This window comes from Centruroides vittatus, unplaced genomic scaffold (assembly GCF_030686945.1).
Source record: "Centruroides vittatus isolate TY-2023 unplaced genomic scaffold, ASM3068694v2 contig_950, whole genome shotgun sequence".
NCBI classification, from domain to species: Eukaryota; Metazoa; Arthropoda; class Arachnida; order Scorpiones; family Buthidae; genus Centruroides; species Centruroides vittatus.
This window is the reverse complement of record NW_027122629.1, coordinates 1,376,263-1,402,854: the sequence shown is the minus strand read 5'-3', so window position 1 is coordinate 1,402,854 and position 26,592 is coordinate 1,376,263. Positions and strand designations below refer to the sequence as shown.

The window sequence follows — 26,592 nt, the reverse complement described above, 5'->3', positions numbered from 1 at the left end:
AAAACTAAACTTTATTTTATTATTAATATCTAATCCTTTCAAAAACCCCATCAAAGTTGAAAACAAATTACAATATTTGTATATTGAATTGTTGGATAATATACTGGAAATACATAAATGAGAAATCATTTTATTCTTAAAATAGAAAAGTGAAAACAATGTTGAACAAAAGAAGGCAAAGCAGTTTTATTTTAAACCAAAAAAACTTAAGTTTGCAAATTTTTTTTTTTTTAACTTGGCTAAATCAAAACCTAAAATACCTATGCATTTTTACAAAGTGATCAGTTACTGTAATGTTAAGGATACTTCTCTGTTCCTTCCTCAATCATATTTAATTTAATAATAGCTCAAGAAACAAGATTATTGTTTAAACATTATTTAACATCGTATTTTCTAACATTTTCCTCTACTACACTTATTGTTCTTCCTTTGCCCTTTTGGAGGTTATAACCTCACACAACCACACCCTATGTTAATTTACTTTTACACTCGAAAAGCGGTAAACAACACGTGCGATTACGTCGAGGCGCGAGTAAAACGGAAGTCACATGATCGATATTCGATATACCATCTTCATCGCGCAATTCTAAAACATAAAACATTATCGAATAAATATAATTTAAAATAAATCTACTTTTTTGGAAACATTTTAAATTCACGAAAATTATAATAAAAATAGTAGACTATGCAGATGACGTAATATGTGTAAATGACGTTATATCTGATTAGACGATTCTTACGTCAGATCAAGAAAATTAACCAATAACGTTTCTGTAGATATTTGTCGGCTGCTAACTACTACTCACGTGATTTGTTTATCCTCGAATCCAGTTGATAATGTAGATACGGCGCCATAACAATAAACATTACCGTATGCACTGATCGTGTAGGGAATTCCTATATTTAATAATCGAAAGCAGTTAAAATGTCAAATCAGCAATGTAAAATAACAAATAGCTGTCAGATTCCAAGTCGTAGAATTGTTATTAATGATGATGCACAATTACCTGTTGATTACAGTTCTACCCCTGGTGGAACCATCTTCTCTACAACTCCTGGAGGTAATTATTTAAGTTTATTTCAACTGAATTACTAAATTATGTGTTGTGTCTATTAAATATCATGCTATATCTTTTAATCCTAAATTTTGTATTAAATATGAATCACACAGTTAAAGTGGTTTAAAATAATATGATTTTTTAATTCAATTTGTTGTATATAAAATACTAATGTTTATAGAATTAAGATTTTTATTTATTTTCTTGAAATAATTTAAATTATTACCTTTAAAATGTAACATATGTAATTTCGAAATGATGAAATAATAATAAATATGTATGTTTTTTAATTTGCTAGAGTTTTTTTATTTTTGTTTTTATATTTTTAGTGGATTATATTATAAATACAAAAAGATGATTGAATATTTCTAAAATTCAGTAAACTGTACAAAAGATTATTATTTAAATACAATTATCGTCAATTGAGGAATATTCCGCTGTTTACTACTATTTTAAAGTATTGTTATTACATCAGCTTGTTGAATTAATTCGTCAACTTTTAATTAATATAAAAACCTGGCTTTCTAAACAACAGATAAGTTCAATAGATATATTATGAAATACAAGGTTAGATAACAGTTCTTTGCATCTGTTTTGAATATCTGAAGAGTGCCACTGTTTTATTTGTAATTTAACAGAAAGATGTTTATAATTTGATATTTTACATCATTTTTATTTAATATATTTATTGTATTTATTTATTTATTTAATATAAATTTAAAATTAAACAGTCTTAAAAACCATTTCTAGACTTGCACTCCTTGATAAATACAATATTTGGCCAAAGGCCTTGAAAAAATGTAGAGTGCATGAAATAAATCATAGTTGAATAGTAACAATATTTTTTTTTTATCAAATGTTTCTGAACAACAAATGTTACTTTAATATGTGTAATAATTTTATGTATTTTCTTTTATAGGTTTATCTTTAATTAAAATATTAAAATAAAAATATGAAGCAATAAAATTCTTAAAATCAATTGTAAATAAGCCTATATATTTTTAAATAGAACATTATTATAAAAAATAGAAATGTTATTCTGATATTTAATAAGAATGAAAAGCAATTTTAACATCAAACTTTTTGATTTTAAAAGAGCTTGAGATAAAGCCAAAAACCAGTTTAAAAACAAATGTTTTTTAAACAACTAATGGTTTGATTTCTGTGTTTAAAATTGCAATATATGCACAAACATAAACATGTAAAAATGCCAGATATATGCATTACTGTATGCATGTTAATGCCTAAAATATGCATTATGCATGTTACAATTCCTAAAATATGCATTATGCATATTAAAAGTACTGTACTTGTAATATACAAAAAAATTTGTAGGTTGAACTGCATACAAACATCTGTCTGCAAGCAAACATTACTACTAACATCTATTACCTCACACTTTTTAGGAGAGATGATAAACATATGACAGTAGGCAAAATAGTTGAAAATTATGATGTCACAAAACTTGTTTTAGAATAATGTTTCATATAGGATATATGCAATCAAGTCAATTACAAATAAAATTACATGCCAAATACATTTTATAACTTTATACTATCCAATCAATCATTTTTGAATATATTTCTGTATATAGGCCCACACAATTGTTTACAGGATGTTTGAGGATGACTGGTTAACCTAGTTTCCCTTATTCTATAGTTTCATAACTGGTCTAAAGTAGGCATATATTTTTGTTTATAACCTGAAAAAATAATGAAAATGCTTTTATTAAGTTATTAATTATAGATGTAGTGTTGGAGTTGATAGTAATGTTTCCTTCTCAACTGATATCATAAACAGTACTAAAGTTAGTTTTACTGCAACTAGAACTTTCCTATGATCAATTGTTGTTTTGGCTCATCTTGATGCTTCATGTTGTGCTGTTTAAGAATGTTTCAAGAGAAAATGATTTGTGGCATTCATTACAATAGAAAATGTTTTCATGTTTTAAATGTGTAAGATCCAAACTCCTGTATATACTTATCTTAGCAAGTCAGCATTAGTTTTTTCTGTTTTACCTATATTGTTGATTGAACCAAACTTGACATAATAGAATCTTTTCTGTGCATGCTCCATATGTAAATTTTGATTATTTTACTTATGAGAAATTCTCTCTTAAATTTATTTAAACATTATATTTACATGATTTTTTTTAAAGATTTTAAATTTGACTTTATTAAATTAATAAATATAACATTTAACTTATAATAATTTTAATCCAATTAAGGAAATTGATAATTTGAAAAATAAGAGCTTTTCATGGAAACACAAAATATGTTAATATGTGAGACTTTAAAAGAATGCATATTAGATGGTTCATATTTAAATTATTTGAATTTTGTATGCTCATCTGTAATTGGGTGGCAGAGTGATAGTTCTCAAGTGAACTGTACATGAGCAAAACAGATTCACTGCACAGATAGCAAATAGACTTTTAGATAATTAAAAAATGTAGTAGTTGCAATTATGCAAACAGTTGTGCACATATTTAGTGTCGAAAATGGTGAGATCTGCAAATTTTTCAGTAAAAATCATAAATGCATATTTTATATGCATCATTGAACGTGAATTTGATCCACTTGGACCCAAATGTGTTTGTATGGAAGTTTTAATATTGGAGCATTTAAGGAAAACACCATGCATGCATGTGTATGCAAATCTGGCCCTTAATAATTACAAGTACTTCCAATGATAATAAATGATCATCTTCAGGTATAAGCAGAAAAAAAGAATAGAACAAATACAGTTCCTAAAATTTAGAACATGGTATTCTAAAATTCTAAGATTTCATATTATGATTTTAGAACTTAATTACATTTGTTTTTAAGCTCATTGTTGTCTTTATTTTCTTCTATTTTAACACTAAAAATGGTACTTTTTTTTTATTCATTGATTTATTTGATGTGTCGTTAACATATTGTACTTTTGTTACGATACTGTTTTTCTTCATTTTCGTTATTTTGATGTTAAATAAAAAACACCCGAAAACTGTTTCTCTTTGTTTGAGTTAGGCAATGTTTATGTCAGAAATATAAGATATTTATAACATTAATAAATTTTCTTAAAAAATTATGTGTCATATTAGTAGTAAACAAGGAATTATATGATTTCGTATAAAATATTTTTTATTTATGGACATTATATATATACAATTAAAAGCATTAGCTCTGTTTTGCAGGTGTTAGAAAATTGATTTAATCAATTTTCGTATTGATTTAATCTTTTAATCATATAATAAATTTTGCTATAATCAATATAATATAATATAATATAATATAATCAATAAATTTTGATATAATCAATACGTATTTACGTATTGATTTAATCTTTTAATCATATAATAAATACAGCAATACAAGCTAATAAATTTAAATCAAGTTACATTAAACTATTATTTGAAAATAAAATATAATTTTTGTATTTTTAGTTTATGCCTTGAAAACATTTCTGTTTAAAGTTTGTTAGGAAGTTAAAACTTTAATATGTCTGATAACTGTCTCTCTACATATAATATCCTGGAAATTATTAAAGAAAAACAATTTAAATATTTGTTATAAATGATATAATATTGCGGAGACATTAAACACAGTAAAACTGAATTTAATAAATTTAAAAACAGTTTGATGCATTGGATTATTATCATAAAGTGCAAATTCAAAATAAAAATAGTAAGCTTAAAACTCATAATTAATGCTTACACATAGAACTTGAGTTTAATGAATAAAATTGAACACAGTTCAATTAAAAATTTGTTTTTTTATTATGATAAAAAATTATAAGAAAATTAATTTTAAAAAATAATTATGAAAAATATAAAACTTATTAAATTCATTCTGAATTAGAACTAAAAATTTTCAAGATGTTAACTGATAGTTGATACATAATAAAGTGAATCATGTTTTCTAACAAGTCTTCAAAATATTTAATTTTAACCAATGTTCAATATACTATACATAATTACAGCCTTTGTAACAATTTTAACTTTCAGATAGAATTGTTTTATTTTTATCTCCTTTTTAAAACTATCTTTCATGCAAGATTAAGGTTTTTGAATTATTTTCTCACTGTTTTCATTAATTACTATAAATATTTTTATTAAAATGATGATAAAATATCAAAATAAAATTTAAATATTTTATTAAAATTAATTCATAATTAGTGTTTACAGTTAAAAATGAATTTTAAAAATATGATTTTTATGAACTTAATTTTAATTTCTAATTAATAAAAAAAATGTTTTCTAACACTTCATTGGTTCAATTGGTTTAATGTTCAAATAATAATTTTTCTTATAATTTTTATTTATAATTTGTGTGTAGTCATTTTGCTCACATTTATTGTAGAATACAACAATTTAAATCTGAATTTACATTCTGAACTGAACAATTTCTGAACTTACATGATATTTTGTCTTTTTCTCTATTTTTTCATTGAAATAAATTTAATTAGTTGTACAGCATTTTTCATTAAGTTTTGATGCATTATTTTTAATTTACATTTTAGTATTAAATGATGATTCAAATATATGTTGTAATGTAAATATTGTATATTGTGTGTGTGTGTGTGTGTGTGTGTGTGTGTGTGTGTGTATATGTTGTATGTAATATGTGCATATGTGTGTATTATGTGCAGTATATGCATATAGTTATGTAACTGTTTTCAATACAATTTTCTAAAACTTCTTCAAAAAAACATGCATTATTAATAAAATTGTATTTTCATTAATTAGAATTAAAGAATTAAAATGTATTTTTTAGATAGATGTATTTAATTAGATGTATGACAATATAAACTTTTATGAAGAAGCAATTTAATTTATAAAATTAGTTTTATGTAAGTAAATTATTTTCTTACTCTAAGAATATTTTGAAGGTAAAATTTTCATTGCATATCAGTGTATTTCTACATACATTTCAGTTTATGAAAATGATAAAAATATTTTTCATCTAAAAAAGAAACACTTATACAGGAAGGTTGTTTTTGTACTAGTTACTGTACATTTGGCACCTGGCCAGGTCAAACAGGCATTTTGTTTACAACTTCTCTTTTTAAGCATTTATATTTTCTCATATAATTATATAATAAATTAAATAATGCATTAATAACAAAATATTAAACAAATAAATCTTTAAAAGCTATAAGTAAGCATTTTTATCAAATATACTGTATAATGTATAAGAGAAATTTAATAAAAGAAAAAATACAATAATAATTGAAATTTAAAAAATCAATAAAAAAAATCAAACAAATCATTTATATAAATTATTGATTTAAATAGTAATTTACATATTTTTTTAATATTAAAAATAATTATTTTTTAACTAATTAATTTACATTATGCATATTTTCATTTTTTAATGTTTATGCTTCAAATATAATTTTTTGTAGATGTTTTTAAGTACTTTTTTTTTTTTTATTAAAAAGTAGAATATTTGTAGTAAGAAATATTTTGTATTTATTACATTTTTGTATTTGGTATTAATTGCTTAAAGTGTAATTAACATTTAAAAAATTATTTGTATGTATGTATATGAGTACCATTCATACTAATGCTTTTTGTGTCACTCAGTTTATTTTTAAATAAATTTTTTTAGTAGTACTAACTTCTATGTACTAATAATAAGAAGAATAAAATAATAATAATTTAACTCAAATACCAAATGATCTGCAGCTCTGCCAGAGTATTCGAAATTAAAATTTAAAAATTTAATTTATTTATAATTATTAAATTTATCATGGCAGCTTAACAGCCTACCTCTAGCAAAATTGCCTCTTTTAGTATTATTAATTAGCCTTAATAAAGCATGATAAAAATTTGACAGATCATTTGGTATTACTAATGTATTGATTATATATATTACATTATTATACAGTGTGTATTTAATTTAAATGTTTTAAAAATGAAAATAGATACTGCTATATAAATAATTCTTGATTATCTAAAATAATTTCTCATGAATGTATGAAACTTGGCATCATATTGAAGACTTTAAAAATTTTAAGACAAAATTTTTAGGTTTAGGCAATCAAAATTATTCTTCAATAATATTTTTATTATTCTATGACCATTCTTAGCTTGCAATGAATACAAATGAACAAACACTGCTCATCTAGCTATGAATTAAAGAAAGAATGTAGGTGTTATATATTATTTTTTTATTTATTGTAAGCTGAAGATGGTCACAGAATACCAAAAAATGTTATTCAGTAAAGAAGAATTGTTGGTTTTCTGAACTTATCAGTTTGGTCTTCTAAATTACAAAATAATTTACTAAAAGAAAATGAAATTAGATATATCAACCACATATCAAAACTATTAAACTGAATATTGTTTTTATTCATTTATATTTCATTTAGCATTTTAAGAAAGCATTTAGGAAAAATTATTCACTCAAAATAAATCTTGCCAAATTTTATTTACTTGAAAATATATTTGAATTGTATTTAGTTGAGAAATGAAATTCTCTTTAGTTATATATATAATCTTTTGCAGAATAAGAATGGAGCCAATGTTAATTAGTCTAAATATGCAAAGGAAAATATGTGTGTGTTCATTACAAAGTAGAACAACATGTATTAGAAAATTATAACATTAAATTGTTATAATTAAAACTGCTTACTTCTTAATACTGGAATGAATCACAAACACTTTAAACAACCTTTAAAGTCCAATAACAAAAATTTTTTTAATAAAAAACTTTTGGCAAATGTTTTCAACCTTGATCAAGTCTTTAAAATTAACAAAATTCCAAATTGGAATGCACAGAACAACTTTTCAAACTATTATAGCAAAACAACAACTGTATAACAAAAAAAATTAAACCGTGGCAAATATAAAATTTAACACACATCTTAAAATTTTTACAAATATCTTAATACCAGTTAATAAAAATTAATTTGTCAGTCCTCCCTGGTTTTTCGTAAAAGTATTGCCATGCATATGAGACTATTTTTCCATCCTTATAGTTGATACGTTTGCCAGTCAGACTGGCCTTGTATATTTACAAGGCTTCTGGGGCACCAATATGATCTGTTTGAAATGACTGCCTTATTAACTTGACATTTTGGAGATCAGCTCGCATGTCAGGGTCAGTGGAGTAAGTGGACAGGGTGATGGTATGCCTTTTGTTCAAAATGTCATAATGATGTTCTTGCACCCATTTTTGTATTGAGTGTACTCAATGTACACTAAATCCCTTTGGAATCTGTTTCTCACAGCAACACTATACACCCCTGGGCTTCATGTTCATTGGCCTTGTCCTTCCTGTTGCATAATAACTTATATATTGTGGAGCCCTCTTGTATGCAAGCTTGGTACGTGTATTGTCAGCAATTTCTTTATATATGGTATGTAAATGCTGGTAAATTTACAAGGCCACCCAAAAATATACCACCATTAAATTTTGTGATGTAGATTCCTTTCCCCTACATGGAAGACTACAAACTGTAAACTTTCTGTCCTCTACCCCTCTCTCCCTCTTGACGCTTGTATGACAATTCCGCATTGTTTTAACAGCTGCAGGGTCATTTAGTCTGAGGATGCCTATTTAACATGGGTGAAAATGTTAGCTCTTGCTCTTGCTGCTGGTTTTTGGTTTTGGTTACTGCTTTTATCAACAGGGTGTCCAACAGACCTGGAAAATCTGGAAATGTCAGGGAATTTTGTATTAAACCTGGAAAAGGAAAAAAAAGATTATTATTGCAGTGTATAATGCATCATACAATGGAAAAAGTAACAATAGAAACAATTTGAATGTGCACATCATTGTGTCACGATATGCACGATGATCTAACATTACATCATGCATGCTGATTAAATTTAAGTACAGTCAAACCTGTTTTTATGCGGGGGGGATAGGGACCACATAAAAGAAAATGCATAAAAAAAATCGCCAAAACTTCACGAGTGGCTATAAAAAATAGTTTTCGCAACACAATTAAAAAAATATTTTTTTTATGCTGTGAATAGGGACCGCATAAAAAAAGTCTCACGTAGAAAATAACTCGAAACCATACGAAATAACTAGGAATTGCTTTTTTAACTCCTTGGGCCTTTTTCTGCAACACCTAATGGGGAAAAAAATTCTCTAAGAATTTTAATTTTTATATTAATTAATTATTTCCACTTAAATACGAATCTAACATTAAAAAGTTAAAAATAATCCTTAAATAATGATTTTATTTGATAAATATAGCTGCAGGAAGTGTTATTTCATTTAACAAGGCGTGAAATTTCACACCTGCAGTCTAAAGCTGGAGGGATGCTAACTTACCACATATGTTCAAATATAACATAATATTTATGGTTTTTATGCTATTAAAATAAGAGGGGACCGAAAAAAAAAATTTTACTGAATAAAAAATGAAAAAACCTGCTGATGTCATAGAAAACAACCAATAGAGTTTTTAAAAATTTTACAGGAGTCAATTATGTTCCAATTTGATTGAAATTTTCATATATGGCACAAAAAAAATCGCACAAAACAAATCGCACAAATAAAAATCGCACAGAGAAAGACCGCACAAAAACAGGTTTGACTGTATAATAATTACTAATATTTATTTCAATGTTTCAAGAAAGTACAAAATTTGAATTATATGGCTTTGAATTGTTTTATGAAAAAATAATCTGGTTTATAATATACTTTGATGGTGACATCCCATCCCATTTCTGATTACAATATTCAATTCCAAGAAGTATGCTGTCGTGTTGCTGGATTGATTAAGTTTCAGTGGGAGACTGTATGGATTGTTTTTAAATGTTTGCAAACATGTGTCGGTATCAAGTTTCAATATCCAAATGATGAGTATATCATCTATAAATCTAGGGTATAGACAGTGTTGGCTAGATACTCTGGAATTATTTTTATTTTCTAGGGCCCTTATCACTAATTTGCACATGTCCCCTGAAAGGGGCTTCCCATTAGTACATAACATTATTTTAATATGTGTTGTCATTATATTTAAAAAAATGAAATGTAATGTAACATATAGGTCAATTCCAACAAATGTTTGTGATGTGTGTAGGTACAGATAGGCCTCCTACAATGCGGTACCTTTATAACGCGTTTTTGCTCCAACGCGGTTGGAAAAACGTGGAAATTTTCTAAAACACGGTTGAGGGTATTTAGAAACAAATTATCTTTCACATAACAGAAAAATCACCGCTTGATCTGAGCTTGTTTCATCAAGTTCCACTGCACTTATGTGATCCGTTCTTGATGAAACAAGCTCAGATCTTGAAAGAAGGCCAGTCAAACATTTTCGAACAACTATAATAAGTGACGATGAGGACTGAATTTGTGAGCATAACATTGTTTCTTTTTGATTTTGACTCGAAATCATAATCTTTTTAGATTTTATATGATGTTGAATTTTATTTAAGCTATTTATGTACAATAAGACCCCGCTTAACGCGAGGGATGTGTTTCTAGATGGCAAAGCGCTAAGCGAAACAACGTTAAACGAGACCATTTTAACATAGAGTAAATAGGGGTAGGGGAACACGCGATGAAAAAATAAGCAAATTTTACTATAATTTCAAGTTATTTTTATATAAATTTTTGCATAATAATATATGTTAAATAATACATAAACATATGCGCACAGTAATGTAAAGTTAATGTTTTGTGACGAAAGTCCTGGTTCTTCTGAAATTCTTGTTTTTTGCGATGAAGTCGTGTAGTTTCTTTGGTTGCTTTCTTTTTCTTTCCTTAAGTAAAATGTCAGTAGCAGATGTCATCCAAAATGCCTCGTTCTGCTTTGGCATCGTATCAAAATGTGGATCATTCACTACATATTAATCAATGATTTCAGTTATCATTACCAAACTTTTACTAAGGAAAACTGTAGAGAAATTTTCTGGGTTCCTCTTCAGAATCTCTATTTTCCAGTTCTACACGAATTCCCTGTTCTGCCAGTTCTTGAAGTTCGTCGTTGGTAAGGCTCTTACCAGAAACCTGCAGTAACTTCTTAATATCCTGCTCGTCTACATCTCCTGTATCATTTAAGTTGACAATTTTGTCAACCTAATGATGCAGCGATGGGCTTTTCTTGATGAGAATCCTTGGATACCTCCAGCCATAACGTCTCCACACTCCATTCATGCATTTATCAGTTAATTCTTGAAGTTGATATATTTCTTATGGCATTCATAATGTTATGTTTTTTCCAAAATTGCACAAAACAAACATAGATTTAAGAGACATACAGCGCTATGACGAATTGCCACCGTTTGCTGATTGATTCGTGTTTGGGAATAATTGTATTATATGCGAATCAATGAAATACCACGATAATTTGAATCAGCGTAAATTTTGAGCATTTTTTAGGCATCGAGCAGACCGTGTTATATTGAATTAGAGTTAAGCGAGGCAGCGTTAAGGGTCTTACTGTACATAAGTGTAAAAAATGATGAAAATGTTACACCATAAAAGGCAGTTTCTCTCTTTTTAGAACTGAATCCCAGTTTTTGTATTAAGTTGGTGTCTCCTATAACGCGATTTCCTACAACGCGGTATTTTCAAGGAATGTATCTACCGCGTTGTAGGAGGCCTACCTGTAGTTTCTGCATATTCTAATAAAAAATTGCATAGGGCACAAAAACATGGTTGCAATTGAATAGAAGGGTAAAGTAAGGTGAAATCTAAAATTGTAAGATGTGCATCAATAAGCAGCAAAATTATATGAAATCCATTTCCATAATTTTGTTGCACACCCAAAATCAGAGAAGAGAGTCACACTACATTTCAATTGTCGATGGGATGAGCTACCGTGCAGACTTGTTTCCCTCTGTCATGTTAGATGAATTGAACAAGCATTAAGTTTTACTGGAAATGTGGTAAGATGATCCTGAAATGTATGAAATGCTTCAATAAGCATTCTGAGAAACAATAGGTCAGTCCAAAAACATTTGAATGGTATTGACATTTCAGAAATGACCATACTTCAATTACAACCCACACATTCACACACAGGCTCAGTGACATGAATCAGTGGAACTGTTGATCATCAGACTGTCTGCAGAACTGTTCTGCTGTGCCTTTCAGATGCAGTTTATTGAAATTGTCCTCACAATGGTCTTCTGGTAACTGGCTTCTGCACAACAACAACACACTGTGCCACACAACTCTCTCTGAGTGTTATGGAATTTAATTTCTACACTCTCAGACATTCATACATTAGTTTATGCTGGGGCAGTCACAGTAGTAACACACCATGGACTGAAAATACAATCACAGACAAATACACAGAAAACAATTCTATCACAAGTCTTCCTGGCAAAGAAGAATAGAAACACAAATAAATGACATTAGACAGCAATTAGGCAAGCTGATACAATATACTAAAAACAACATAACACCTAAATTAAAGAAGCAACTGAAAAACATTTTCAAGAAAATCAAAACACACAAAACATGAACATCACAACACACACATTACAGAATACATCGATACACTAAAACAAGAACTTGCAGCTAAAGCACATAGACTCAAATGATACAAAACACGTTTGCTAAGAAAACAACAAAATAAATTATTTACAAACAATGAAAACTCTTTTACAGACAAATTAGTACCAAAACAACCACTGATACACAGCACAGTGGCACACTAACAGAAGAAGAACTGACAACCTATTGGTCTTCTCTTTAGTCCAGTGCTGTCTCACAACATGCTGATGCAGGCTGGATTGAGGAGGAGAACAAAAACTTGCACAACATACCAACTATGCTCTGTGCTGAAATAAACATATACAACATCTGATATACTGTTAACAGAAGACACCTGGTGTAGACAACATTCACAATTCTATTTATATTTGGTTTATGGCATTTGACGTTGCCTTCCAACCTCCAGGAACCCTCTCCATCTCTTTCTATCCATACACCATTCCTCTTTAATCCCATTTTCACTACATGCTAACTTGACTCCATCATACCATGTTCATCTTGGTCTTCTGTTTTGTGAAATGTATTCCATTGACATTTTCAGGAGTCTCTCATCACTCATTCTTTTCACATGTCCAAACCAAATAAGTTGTTTCTTCTGTATTTCTTCCAAAACCATCTCTTTCAATCCCATTAGGTCTTTGATCCTCTCATTAGTTATTCTTTTGAGATTCTGCACGATCTTCTCAATGCATCCATTTCAACTGTTGTTACTTTTCTCTTCTCTTCCCCAGTCATTCTTCATGCCTCTGCCCTGTATAATAGAATGCTTTTAACAATAGCATTATATATTCTATTTTTCCTTGGTCTAGTTATTTCTTCACTCCACCATATTCCATTTAATGTTTTAACTGCTCTCTTACGTTGTGCTAATCTTGTATTAATTTCTAATGTATCTCTTCCATCTTGATGAATTTGTATTCCAAGATAATTGTAATGTTCACTTCCCTCAATATTTTCTCCTTCCAGTTCCATGTCTGTTTTAGCTCCTCCTATGCATAAATATTTTGTTTTACTCATGTTTATATATAAACCTTCTTTAAAATATTCCTCTCTTATTTTTCTTGTCATGTATTCCAGATCATGCTTATCTTCTGCCATTACCACCTGATCATCTGCAAATTGCAATGTAAACATTGGTTTACCGTTAATATCTATTCCCATATTACAACATTTCTTTTTCCATATTTTCAATACTCCTTCTATGTAGATTTTAAATGAAGTTGGTGAGATACAACATCTCTATCTTAGTCCTTTTAATACCATAAATTCTTCTGATATTTTTTTTTTTCCAATTTTTATATTTGTTATGGATTCTCTATGTAATTCTTTAACTGCTTTAATAAGTGTGTTATTAATATTTATCTCTTTTAATGTCTCTTTTTAGTTTTGATGTTGGGACATTATCATATGCCTTCATTAAGTGTATAAACAACAAATGGGTTTTTTCTCCTGTTGCTATTCTTTTTTCTGTAATCTTTTTTATATATAGAAAGTATTGTACATACATGATCTTCCTGTTCTGAAGTCACTCTGCTCTTCTTTTTCTTTTGTTTGATATTCTTCTTCAATTAGATCTCTTATTATTCATCCAAATAATCTACTAAATGTTGCTGTTACTGTAATTCCTTGATAGTTCTCACATTTTTGTTTCCCTTTATATAGATAATGTCAAAAAGCCAATTTTTTCCATTCTTTTGGAATGTCTTTTTCATTAAGACACCTTTCAAATAATTTTGTCGTCATTCTAAATAATTTTTCTGTTCTATTTTTTATCAGTTCTGCTGGTATTCCTCCAGGACCACTTGCTCTATTATTCTTCAGTTTCTTACACACTTGTTTAATCTGTTTTGTCTCTAAATGAATTGGTACATCCTTTCCTACATTTATAACTTCTGTCATAAATTGAATTCTATCTTCTGTTAATAAATTTTTATAATAATCTTCCCATTGTTTAACTGAGATAAACTGTCCTTTATTACTATTACTTTCATTTCTAACATTTTTTAGGAATTTCCATGCTTCAATACATTTTCTTCCTCCTATATATGTTTCTATTTCTCTACAATTTTGTCCCAGTCCAATCTTTTTTTTTTTTCTAAGTTCTTTACATCTTATTCTATCCTCTTCTTTTTTTATGTTCATCCATTTTAAGTAAGTTACTTTTTTTTTTTTGTTGTATCATGTTTTCTACCTTTATCCCACCAGAATTTTTTAAAAGTTTTTCCATGTTCTTTGATTTGTCCTAGAGCTTCATTTGCTGCTTCATGTAGTGCTGTTTTTATATTTTTGTATAATTCTATAGTGTTATATTTCCCCCCCCCAATTTTACATCTAATCTTGTCTGAAACAATCTTCTCATATTTTCTTCTGCTAAGCTTTCGAGATTAAATTTAAAATCTTAATTACTGTATTTCCATTTCCATTTTTTCTTCTTTCTGTGTCTGTATTACTCTTTTGTAAGGAATAATGATTTTTGCTCTTACCAGATAGTGGTCTGAGCCACAGGTAACACCTCTCTTGCTCTTACATCTAAAATTTTAATTTGGGTTCTTTGCTTCATAATAACATAATCAATAATTCATTTCCACTGCCTAGTATGTTGAGTCCAAGTATGAATATTTTTATGTTTAAAATTAATAATGGGTTTTTTAAAGTAATTTGTATTACAAAAGTTTATTAGTCTTTTTCCATTGTCATTCATTACATTTTCTCCAAATTGTCCAATAATTTTGTTATTTCTCAATGATCCTGTTCTTGCATTGAAATCACCCTGTAACATTATTTCTCTTGTCTCTAGTTTCATCTATCACCTCTTGCTTCTTGTTGTAGAACAAATCCTTACCCTCATGGATTTCATCCTCATTTAGTGCATAAATTCCAATGATAGTAATTTGTCTTCCAAAAATATTTAGGTTAACTTTCATTATTCTTTCCATCTATTGTTTCAAAGTTAGTAATATTTCTCTTAAATTTCTTTTTAATCATCATGGATATACCACATTTTGCTCTTTCTTCTTTTAGCACGCCAGAGTAAATATGCACATAGTCTTCCAATTCTTCCATTCTCGATCCTTTCTTTTTTGTTTCTGTTAAGATCATAAAGTCAATTTTTATTCTTTTTATTTCTTTAACTATCTCTTGTCCTTTTGATCTGATCCCTTGTATATTCCATGTAGTCAAATTCATTGTCTGTTTATGTTGCCTTAGTTATTTACCATATAATTCATCCGGTTTCATTTTCCTGGAGCTTTCTGTTGCGGTGTGATTTTTTTTACAAGAGATAGGGAGATAGGGAGGCCTATTGTCCAAACCTCCAACCTAGAGGACCAGAGTAATTTAAATTTATTACCTTTGAAAAGTTTTTATTATCTGGTACATTTACAATTTCTGGTACAAAAAATTTACATCACTGCACCAGGAACTAGCTAAACACCTAACACACATCATCATTAATCCACAAGAGATGCCAAAATTTCTTACTCAGGCCATCATCTACATGAAACCTAAAAACAACAATACCATAGACCTCACACAATACAGACCAATTACATGTTTTTCAACATACTACAAATTATTGACATCCTGTATTGCAAACAAAATATACAAACATGTTGAAGAACACAACATTCTTACTGAACAACAAAAAGGTTGTCATAGAAATCACAGAGGATGCAAAGAACAGTTACTCATAGATTTAGTCATTCTATGACAAGCACACAAACAACACAAACATATACATGGCACATATAGACTACAGAAAAGCATTTGACAGTGTTCCACACAGTTGGCTGCTACATATTCTACACATGTACAAAATACATCCATCACCCATTACATTCTTCCAAAACACTATTCAGCATTGGAGAACAACACTACATCTCAGGATTCATAACACTTCCATACAAACAAACCAAATATTCATTAAGCAAGGAATTTTTCAAGGAGATTCCTTGAGTCCTCTCTGGTTCTGCATAGCCCTGAACCCATTATCTAACATGTTGAACAACAAGCAACATGGTTACAATATCAGATATGAAAAAACAACACAGTTTGCACTATCACATCTCATGTACATGGATGACATAAAACTTTATACATCCACACAAAAACAACTTTATCAACTTCTACAAATTACATTCATACTCCAAGGACATACAAATGGAGTTTGGCCTAGACGAATGCAAAACATTTCACATAGAAAAAGGAGGCATTAAGGAAGGAGGATTTAAACATACACATAGTATACAAAAAGAAACCTACCATGTTCTGCCTTTTGTCTAATGTGAAGGATGAAACTGAAGATGCAAGAGCACCTGATGTTCATCGCATCCCACTTGTGGAGATCTGCGAAGATCCGTAGTGTTAAAAATCGCAGGTAATGGGTGATTCGGATTACCACAAGGAGAGAGAAGCAAGACAGTCACTTAAAACTAATCTTTATGTACAAAATCATATATACAGATATACACATTGTCCAACACACAATAGGGTGCACAGCACGTGGCGGTTCACAGAGTCCTTTAGCGAAGAGTAAATTAAAACAAAAAAATTCCAACAGACGAAAAATGTCCACTCGGTAATATTGCAAAGCAGGCACTTAACTCACGTACATAAACTCTATCCCGTGTTTCACTATTCCTTTTGCCGATGGAGATGGATTACAAGATCACCAATCTCTACCACAACGAACAAAGAAAAATTCACTAGTTACATCTACAGCTCCCCAAAGGACGACACACTCCCAACAGCTGAAAGTCCGGAACCAGAATGCCCTGTGCCGGTCCCGCACCCCATACATACCAACCCCACCACCAACACAGTGCTGCCATGCAAAAACCGCCCAAAAGTAAACAAAAATAAAATATATATATTTTTTTTACAATTATCGATTACAAATAAAACCGCGCATACATTAAAGGAGATGATAATTTACAATAATAACATTCAAGAAATCAAAAGAAAACAATTTATTTTTATAACAACAATATAGGCCGACAATATATAAGAACGACACACACTACAGGATGACAGGTTCAATAGGACACTGACATACATTGGTTCGACATACAGAATCATTACAAGCCCAGTTATGAGATCACAAGTATGACGTGGCAAAAGGAAACATCAATACAGCCCTGGCCCAGTATGCCACCAAGGCAAGAATTTCCCCCTTATGGGAGAACACTACCCTAATACACAGGGTATTCGACAGACAAACATGTAAGAACATTAGAGGCTGCAGAAATCTACAGGGCAGACATAAGAGGAGCGTGCATCAACACAGATTATATTCCTGTGCCTAATGCATGGAAGTATTATTTAGACTCTTAAAGGAATATACTTTGCATAATATACGTTACAGCAGTTGTGCAAACTGAGTTTAAAGAAAATTTTTAAAAATCATGTATACAACACTGCAACATTCTATAAATAGAACAGTTATTTTTCATTTGACTTTTCCTGATGAAGGCCGATTAACAAGTAGCCAAAAACATTTGAATGTTGAATTTAGGTGTTTTTCTGGAAATTTGACGTTTAGGTGAGAATCTAAACCTCCACTACAGACAAATAGACACTGCAAGAGTTTTTCTACAAAAAACAAGAAACATCATAGTTTCATAAAGCAGTAACTCTAACAGACTCAAATAATACACCATTAAATTTACACTCACAACATATGAATAGGACACAACATATAAAAAGCATAGACACCATTAAACAATTGTGGGCTCAAAAAGCACTCCATGGCAGACATCCCTATGACCTGGCCCAGAATTTTGTTGACAAAACTGAATCAAACAGCTAGTTAACTCAGGGATGCCTCTTTGGGGAGACGGAAGAGTTTATGATTGCCATTCAGGATCATATCATAAATAATAAAAACTACAGAAAACATATTCTCAAAGATACAACACTTGCAAATGACACATGCAGAAAATGTCACATTATTCCAGAAACTATACAACATATCATTTCCAGTTGTAAGCTCTTGGCACAGACAGATTATTTACATAGACATAATCAAGTAGCAAATATAATTAATACACCAAGATCTTGCAAAGAAACACAAATTAGTAGACATCCATGAACCATACTACAAATACATTCCACAGACAGTATTGGAAAACAACATGCACAAAATGTACTACAACAGAGCCATAATCACAGATAAAACAATTTACCACAACAGACCAGACATCACACTCATTGACAAACACAATAAAATCACATACATTATAGACATATCCATTACAAACACTTACAATGTACAAAATACATGCACAAAAAAAATACAAGTACACAGAACTCGCCCAGGAAATAAGGCATCTATGGAGAATGGATAGGGTGCTTATTGTACCTGTTGTTCTCTCCTCTACAGGTGTCATATCCCACACACTACACATAAGCCACAATTGAATGGAAACACAGATTACACTGCAGAAGACCACTATATTGAATGCATGTCATATTGTTAAGAAATTTCTGAATACAGACACAAACACTGACACTTATTTTTTTGCCTTGACTATGGTTCAGCATAGTACACAGAAACTTTTGTCAACCAAGTATAACTCACTAAAAGCAACATAATAATAATAATTAACAGGAAGGCCTTGGAAAAGCAAGGACAGAAGGAACATTGCCCATGGTGCTGAGATGATGGAGTGGCAAAATTCCTAAATTGTTACATGGGAGAACTAATAAATTCATAGAAAACTGTCACATACAAATATGAAAAATTAGATTATAAAATATAATATGCATTATATTAATAAAAATTATTTTTTATGATTGTTACTTTTCCAACTGTTATATATAACAGAGAAAAAGTATGACAATTGGTCAAAAAATGACCCCTCAAGGTTTTTACGTAAAAATTTTTGGACTCAGGATCTTGAAATGTCAAAAAATGCAAAAACATTTTTGTATCTCTGGATGTGTGGGTAGGACACAATTTTGTTCATCCTCTTTGAAACTTCCTGTGCTTTTTGCGAAAACTTGCTGAAATTTTGCAGGGAAATTGATGCTATTAAATTTTGGTGGTTAAAGGTCAAGTGGGGGGAATAAAGGGGATTGTGTCATATCTTGAGTAGGACCAGATTTAATGACAATTTTACTCATTATTAGCATTTACAATTTTTTATAAACTCCATCCCTAAAACTTTTATAAGCCCCATTCCTAACCCATTCTTCAAAATTAAGATTTTTTTCATTTTATAATAATTAAAAATATAAAGACACTTTTTTTAATATAATATCATAACAGATGGCTCCACCAAAATTTTAAATGTTGCTGGGAAAGTTAAGCAACTCATTGCTAGATTTTTAAATTTGTAATAGAGTATTGAATAGTGACAAATGTCCCAGCTATGGTCCTGATAATGGGGAATATCTTAGAAAATTTTTCATGTTTAATGAATTGAAAATTACAAACACTGTATTTTATAGACTAAGGAAATACACAAATACATGTAAAAAGTGAGAGGAATGAAGTCCATAATTGATTGTGATTATCTGTGAAAAACTGAAACATTTATTAGAGATACCAGAATGAGAGGATAGGATTAACTATAGCCATACAAGATGCAAGAGAACTGTACATGTCCAAAAGTTGGTGAGTGTATATGTTTGAGGTCCTCAGATTATGGGTCCTATGAGGGATTTCTTACCAGTCCAATGATTCATGGGATCAAAAATGGTGCTATCAGAAAGTATGTGAAAATCTAAACAATGTTTATTCTGGGGGTAATTTTTGATAACTCATCTATCTTGCCTCATTACTGTTGCCAAGGTTGCCAAGGTTCGGAAATTGCTATCTTTTTATAAAATTATTATTATGATTATTTTTATTTCCAGACTGATTTTAACCAGTTCTATGGTAAGGTTATATTCTGATAGACAGTAAACGTTTTTCTTTCAGTTTACAGCAGTATTTGTTACACAAAATTTAACTTATTCTTAATGTGCCGAAGTTGCCCCGTCCTCCCCTATATATTTTCTTACTATGTTTATAAAATCGTATTGCCTGCTGTCTTATCAGCTTAGAGGTATGAAGGAGTACATGTCAGGAGTTGAAATTTAGCACAGACTATTAGATGCCCAAATCATGCATGCATAAAAAAACTAGACTTGTAGGTAGTCAGGGGACCAAGAACCAAAACACAATAAAATACAAAATGGCAACACTTTCTAAAAACAGGCAGTAGTGCAAGATTTGCGCATGCATTGCTCGTTGGCAAGTTGGAAATACGAACATTGTGAAATCGAATTTTGACAAACATGTGTTGGGAAGTTCAAAAAGCGAATGTTGCTAAATCAAATTTTGACAAATGAATCTTTGAAAAAACCCATTTACCTGTCCTGTGTTATTCCCCACATATTTCTGGTTGCCACGTGCTAACCTTGACCAATTGACTGGCGATATCTTGTTTCATCGTCAGAACTTTTTGAAACTAGATGGCACATTGTTATAATTTTATATTAAAACTAACTTCCAAAATAGAATTTTTTTTTTAAAATTTATTAATATATATTTATATTTTGTTTGTGCAAAATAAAAAAATAATTGCAAACAATACAATAGCCACCATTATTTTTTTCAAAAACGGGAAATTTTTGCATTGACAAAAATTCAACCTGGGGCATCATGCAACGGAGAGAAATTTCAACATTCAATAGGTTAATTTCAATGAAAATGCATTGTGGAAGACCTCGTCGTGGCTGTGGCTGGTGAAGTTTGAATGATTGCGCTAAAAACCAGTGATAGCAAAGATGATTGGAGAATGAGAACAAGACCCACCATGAGTGTCAAAGTGATCCCACTTAGTAGTGAGTCTCTAGGACATAGTCTTGTTCCAAATATGGCCTTGCCATTTTACTTGTTTATATGTAATAATAATAATACAGATATACACAGTCTTGCATTTCTATCAGTCATGTTTTTTTCTATTTGTAGGTCATTAAAGAATCTGTTTAATATCAATTTGTTTTCTCTGTAAAGGGATTTTTTAATAGCATTGTTGCTGTAGAAAAATCCCTAAGCCTATTAACTTCAACCTGATTTCGATGCCATTCTAGAAACATTGTTCTGACATCCTTCCACTTCTTCAAAAGATCTTGAATAGCAGATGTCGACATTGGTTCTCATTTCAGAAGAAAACACATCTTGCTGAGTTTCTTGGTGTTCTTCTGTCGTCAGATCAGTTTCATGTTCCATTATGAGCTTTTCAATGTTCTTTGTTTCTCAGATGTTATTTTCGTTACTCCTTTAGCTGCTTGAGTCTTTTTGATTATATCTTTCTTAGATAAGTTTGTCCTACTGTAGAGCTGTTCAAGCCATACTGCCTAGCAACATCAGACATTCTCTGCCCACTCTCTATCTATGCTATTATACTCAAACCTTGGCTATTAAACTCTCACCTTTCAAAAATAAAAAACAATGCAAAACTTAAGAGAGTCTCAGCTCACCCAACAGCTTCGCAAAGACTATAAAAAAATTCTGTCAGAAAAATAAACGGCTGGAATTACAAGGGAGACTTTCAAAGTTGGGAGGAATACAATCTGATCAGTATATATCGGGTTGAGCATCGATGTTGATGTTTCCTGCACTCGAAAAAGTTTCAAATTGTTACCTGGAGACAAGGGAAGACCAATCGGTATTCATTATTTTACGTTGCCTCGTTTCTTCTTGTTCTGTGAGGTGTTCATTGTCTTTGTTCACAGTGCAAACTGTTTGTTAACTGATCACCCACTGTATAACTTTTACTGTTTAAAGATGAGTGTATGAGTAAATGCATATACAGTGGAACCTTGCTTAACGAGCATAATTCGTTCCAGAGTCTTACTTGTAATGTGAAACACTCATTAAGCGAAACAATTTTTCCCACAGAAATTAATGTAAAATATGATTAAAATATGATAATGCGTTCCACGCTGAAAAAATGCTCAAATGTATAACGTTTCTTCAAAAAAAAAAATTGTACAATATACACTGTGAAGGAGCGTGAATCATCATCATCATTTCTTCTAGCGCGGAATGAACCATCCTGAAATGAGAATCCGATTTGCAGAAACAAAAAAAAATCACAGCTAATATGTTTGATAAACACTCCAAACGATATGCCAAATTTTTGGGTTATGTAAAGGCTATAATTAAATATTAGAAATTAATTAATTAGACTAGAGCAGTGATTCTCAACCTTTGTAGCTCCATGACCCCCAAATTGTAAATATAAATAAAATTAATATTTTGCAACTCCCACCCAAAGGAATAACAACAGTAAGCCTTACTATTACTAATTGAATTTTGACTGTAATTATAAATGTAAATTTTTTAAATATTATATAATCACATTGCACTAATTTTATACATTAAGAAAATACCAACAGTATAAAAAATATAATACCTATTCCTATTATTTTATGTTGCTAAATTCCTATTATTTTATGTTGCTGCGTTTATAGCGACGGGTATGAAGATGCATGTATGACGTGTACTGTACATACATGAGCAATTTACAAGTTCCAACTTGATGTGTACATGCTGGGGGTCTCGACCCCCTTTTAATATCATTGCGACCCCCAGGTTGAGAAATGCTGGACTAGAGGTAGGCAGTTATGTTTTCATCTCGCATTAAATTTAATAATTATAAATAGTTAATTTTTAATTCAGACATTTCTAAAATTTAATTTGGAATCAGTCATTAAATTTAATGACCCAAGAATTTGTCATATCATTTGGTGTGTTTATTATATAATGGACTATGGTTGTTGATGTTTATAAGTAATATGTGTGAACACAAGTTTGGAAAAATATGTGATGACAAGCAACACTAAGATGCTAGCGGAACAAGTGCTAAACACAGACTGGTGGAGAATGCTACATGAGCACAATTCGGGACTTCCCTTCTCCTCATCACTCGTTATTAAGCGAGGTAAATTTTTACAATTTGTTTTGCTTGTTATGAGAAATACTCGTTGTGTGAGGTGCTCGTTAAGAGAGAGTCCACTGTATATATTCTGTAAAATATGACTGCAAAGATATAAAAGTTTGAAGCTTGTTAAAATTCCTTCTGTTACAAGTGTCAGTGGCAATAAATATTTAATAGGCAAATCATTGTCTCTTTTGAACCAACATGTGTGGTCATAAAAAGACACTTCATGCCAACAATCAAATAAAATAGCTGACACCTCAGTGTTGTGGCATTACAAACACAATTTATAATTAAGATGTACTTGCTAGTACTTTTGACAGCTTGCAGCCTCGTATAACAAACTCTAAGTAAATTGCCTCTGCCCTGCCAAATGGCACTACAGAGTACAAAGAGACTATGTCTTAATCATAGGCCTAGTCTGGTACCCAGTGGCCAATAGCTTACAGTCACCATTTTCAGGCGAAAAAGAAATTGAATACAATCAATTTTCAAAGATTCAATTTTCGAACAAACTTTTCAAATTATGCAAGGAACATGAACAGAATATAGAGTAGGACTATAGTCCCACATCCTGGAACATCAAGAAGATATTAAAAACAACAGACCAGCAACTGAATTATCTAAAAGGGTACTAGACCATTGTTATCTATCACTTTGGGCACACTAAAATACTTAAACAGTACAATGACAGGTATTTATATGGGAGAACCTTTATATTTCTGTGGGAAAACCATGCAATACACCAGCTTTAGATATCTCACAACTGTGGGTAACTTTATTTAAACAATTTAATATAATTTTATATTCACACTTATTTCACACGTACGACTTACTAAATTGCTTTTTAAGAGGTTTTTGAAAATATTTCAATTTCAATTTGTTCTATATTCTGTTCATGTGCCTTGCATGATTTGAAAAGTTTGTTCAAAAACTGAATTTTTGAAAATTGATTGTATTCAATTTCTTTTTCACCTGAAGATGGTGGCTGTAAGCTATCGAAAGTACTAGCGAGTACATCTTAATTATAAATCATGTTTGTATGCCGCAACACTGAGGTGTCAATTATTTTAACCAACATGTATTTATCACATTTACATGTTGACTACCTCTGTGCTTTTCTTCCTCTTGGAGGCATTGTGCCACAGTATACCTAACATTATCTCTCAGTACACTGGTCTTGAGCTGTTATAGACTAACGTGTGTAAAATTTTTGCAAAATGCACTATAAATAGAGAATCGATTCTGTCATTTCTGTTAACTAATGGCACTTAGCATACACTTAACAGTGGATAGATAAATGACTTAATTAAAATGATCAAAAAATTTTAACAAATGATTTAATTTAGAATTTATCCAAAAATTATTTATATACAGTTATATTTTTATAGCAGAAATTTTATTTCTGTAATGTACTGGCAGTTTAAAAAATTTTCAAATTCATTAATATAATTTTATTTCTGCATAAATTTATTGATGTTTTGCATTTGATCCATATGTTAACTTATGAATAATCTCTGTAAAAAATAAAATTAAAAATAATAATACAAGATTCTTAAAAATATGTTGTTGTTTATATGGGATTATCATTTTTAATGGAAAGAGAACAAAATACATTATAATATGATAAGTGTTTGTTCACAGTTTCAGAGAATTGGTCATCACTAGTGATCATTGTTAACACTTGTCTGGTTCAGATGGTTTCCAGGGGCCCAAAGTTACATTTCTTGTAGTATTATTGCAATTATGTTTTCAGGTCCTTTTTTTCAGATATTTTTATATCATGTGAGGCTTGGTAGAATAAATATGTTCTTTTACTGTATTTTACAGTCAGAAATCATAAAATGTAAGATATGGCAACTTAGTACTGTCATTGTCTTGATGATCAATAGGGTGTTTCCCATGCCAAATATTGTATTCTAAATTGAAGAAAAACACCGAGATCAGCTTAGTATGTCCTTTTTCCGCAAGCACTTTCGACGCACTTATGGACGTCGTCATCAGGCGAAAACGAAACTTAATGAAAAAATTGAACGGAAAATAATCCGACAAAGAACAGAACGCTTAATAATTTGAATTAAAACTTCTTTCCAAACCGTTAGGAACATGCACGAAACCTTCAAAAATGTTCGAAACTTGAATGAACTGCAAGCTTCGTGATGGGCGAAGCGGCGCATGCGTGGATCCAAGCTCATGCTACACGTGTGCTGTGGGATGTTTATCGCTCTTTAACCACTTGTACAGCGTGACCCATACACAGGGTAGGTCAAGTGTGGGAGAGTTGCATGCCTCCAAGGTGGTAGTTAGCAGAGACTCCCATATAAAAAAGATTTTCCGATTATTATATTTCTTTAGCATGATTGACTAGGACCATAGTGGGTTGTAACCCTGCTCTAGCACCTTACTTGATAGCTCTGTAGTGTGCCTTCCCCTCATAACATCTTCTTTGTGCTCCGTAAGCTGGCTGGCAAGCATTCTAGTAGTGGCTCCGATATATTGTGTGTTTTCTCCCGTGGTAAGATTCTCCATTGGAACATCATAAATGCCCAACTTTTCGAGAATGGAAAACTTGTCCCTGTCATTGCAAATGAGTTTGCGTAGATTTGGAGGTGGGGATAATGGTAGGACAAGGTTGTTCCGCTTGAAAATGCAGTAAACTCAGATGAAAATGGGTCCAAGGTACAACAATGATGTTTGGACCACGGAAGAACTCCCTCTTGTTGCATAGCGTAGCACTTGGAAACAGATATTTTTTTACCATGTTAAGCACATACATAAACTTGGCACATGGAAAACCTGCAGTGCGTACTGCCAAACTGATGTTGTTTAATTCAACGTCCACTAGCGCTTGCGAAGGGGATAGTAAGAAGATCCTTCTGATGAGGGCGGCAATGGCGGCGTTGATGTATCGCGAGGGCTGGAAAGCCTCTGCTGGGATAATGTGTGGTGCTAAGTTAGATTTATGGTGGACCGAGAACTGTGGTCTTTCAGGAGCTTTACGTATGTGTAAATCTAAAAACGTTATTGCAGTGTCACTTTCTTTCTCCCACGTGAAATTGATGGAAGGCTAAACTCTTGAGAGTTGCTGCATAAAGATGAGGAAATTCCCATCCGTGTTGATGAGTTGAAATTCTCAACTCATCAACACGG

General features: G+C 30.6%; 1 protein-coding gene across 1 annotated transcript in view; it reads left to right on the top strand.

The window, feature by feature from the left end:
- Positions 1–818: 818 nt before the first annotated feature.
- Positions 819–26,592, top strand: part of Thor (eukaryotic translation initiation factor 4E binding protein thor) — a 44,882-nt gene continuing 19,108 nt past the window's right edge. The window contains exon 1 of the mRNA XM_067282322.1: positions 819–1,061. Within this exon, the coding sequence (XP_067138423.1) occupies positions 926–1,061 (136 nt within the window). The 5' untranslated portion in view covers positions 819–925. The remainder of the gene's footprint in view (positions 1,062–26,592) is intronic.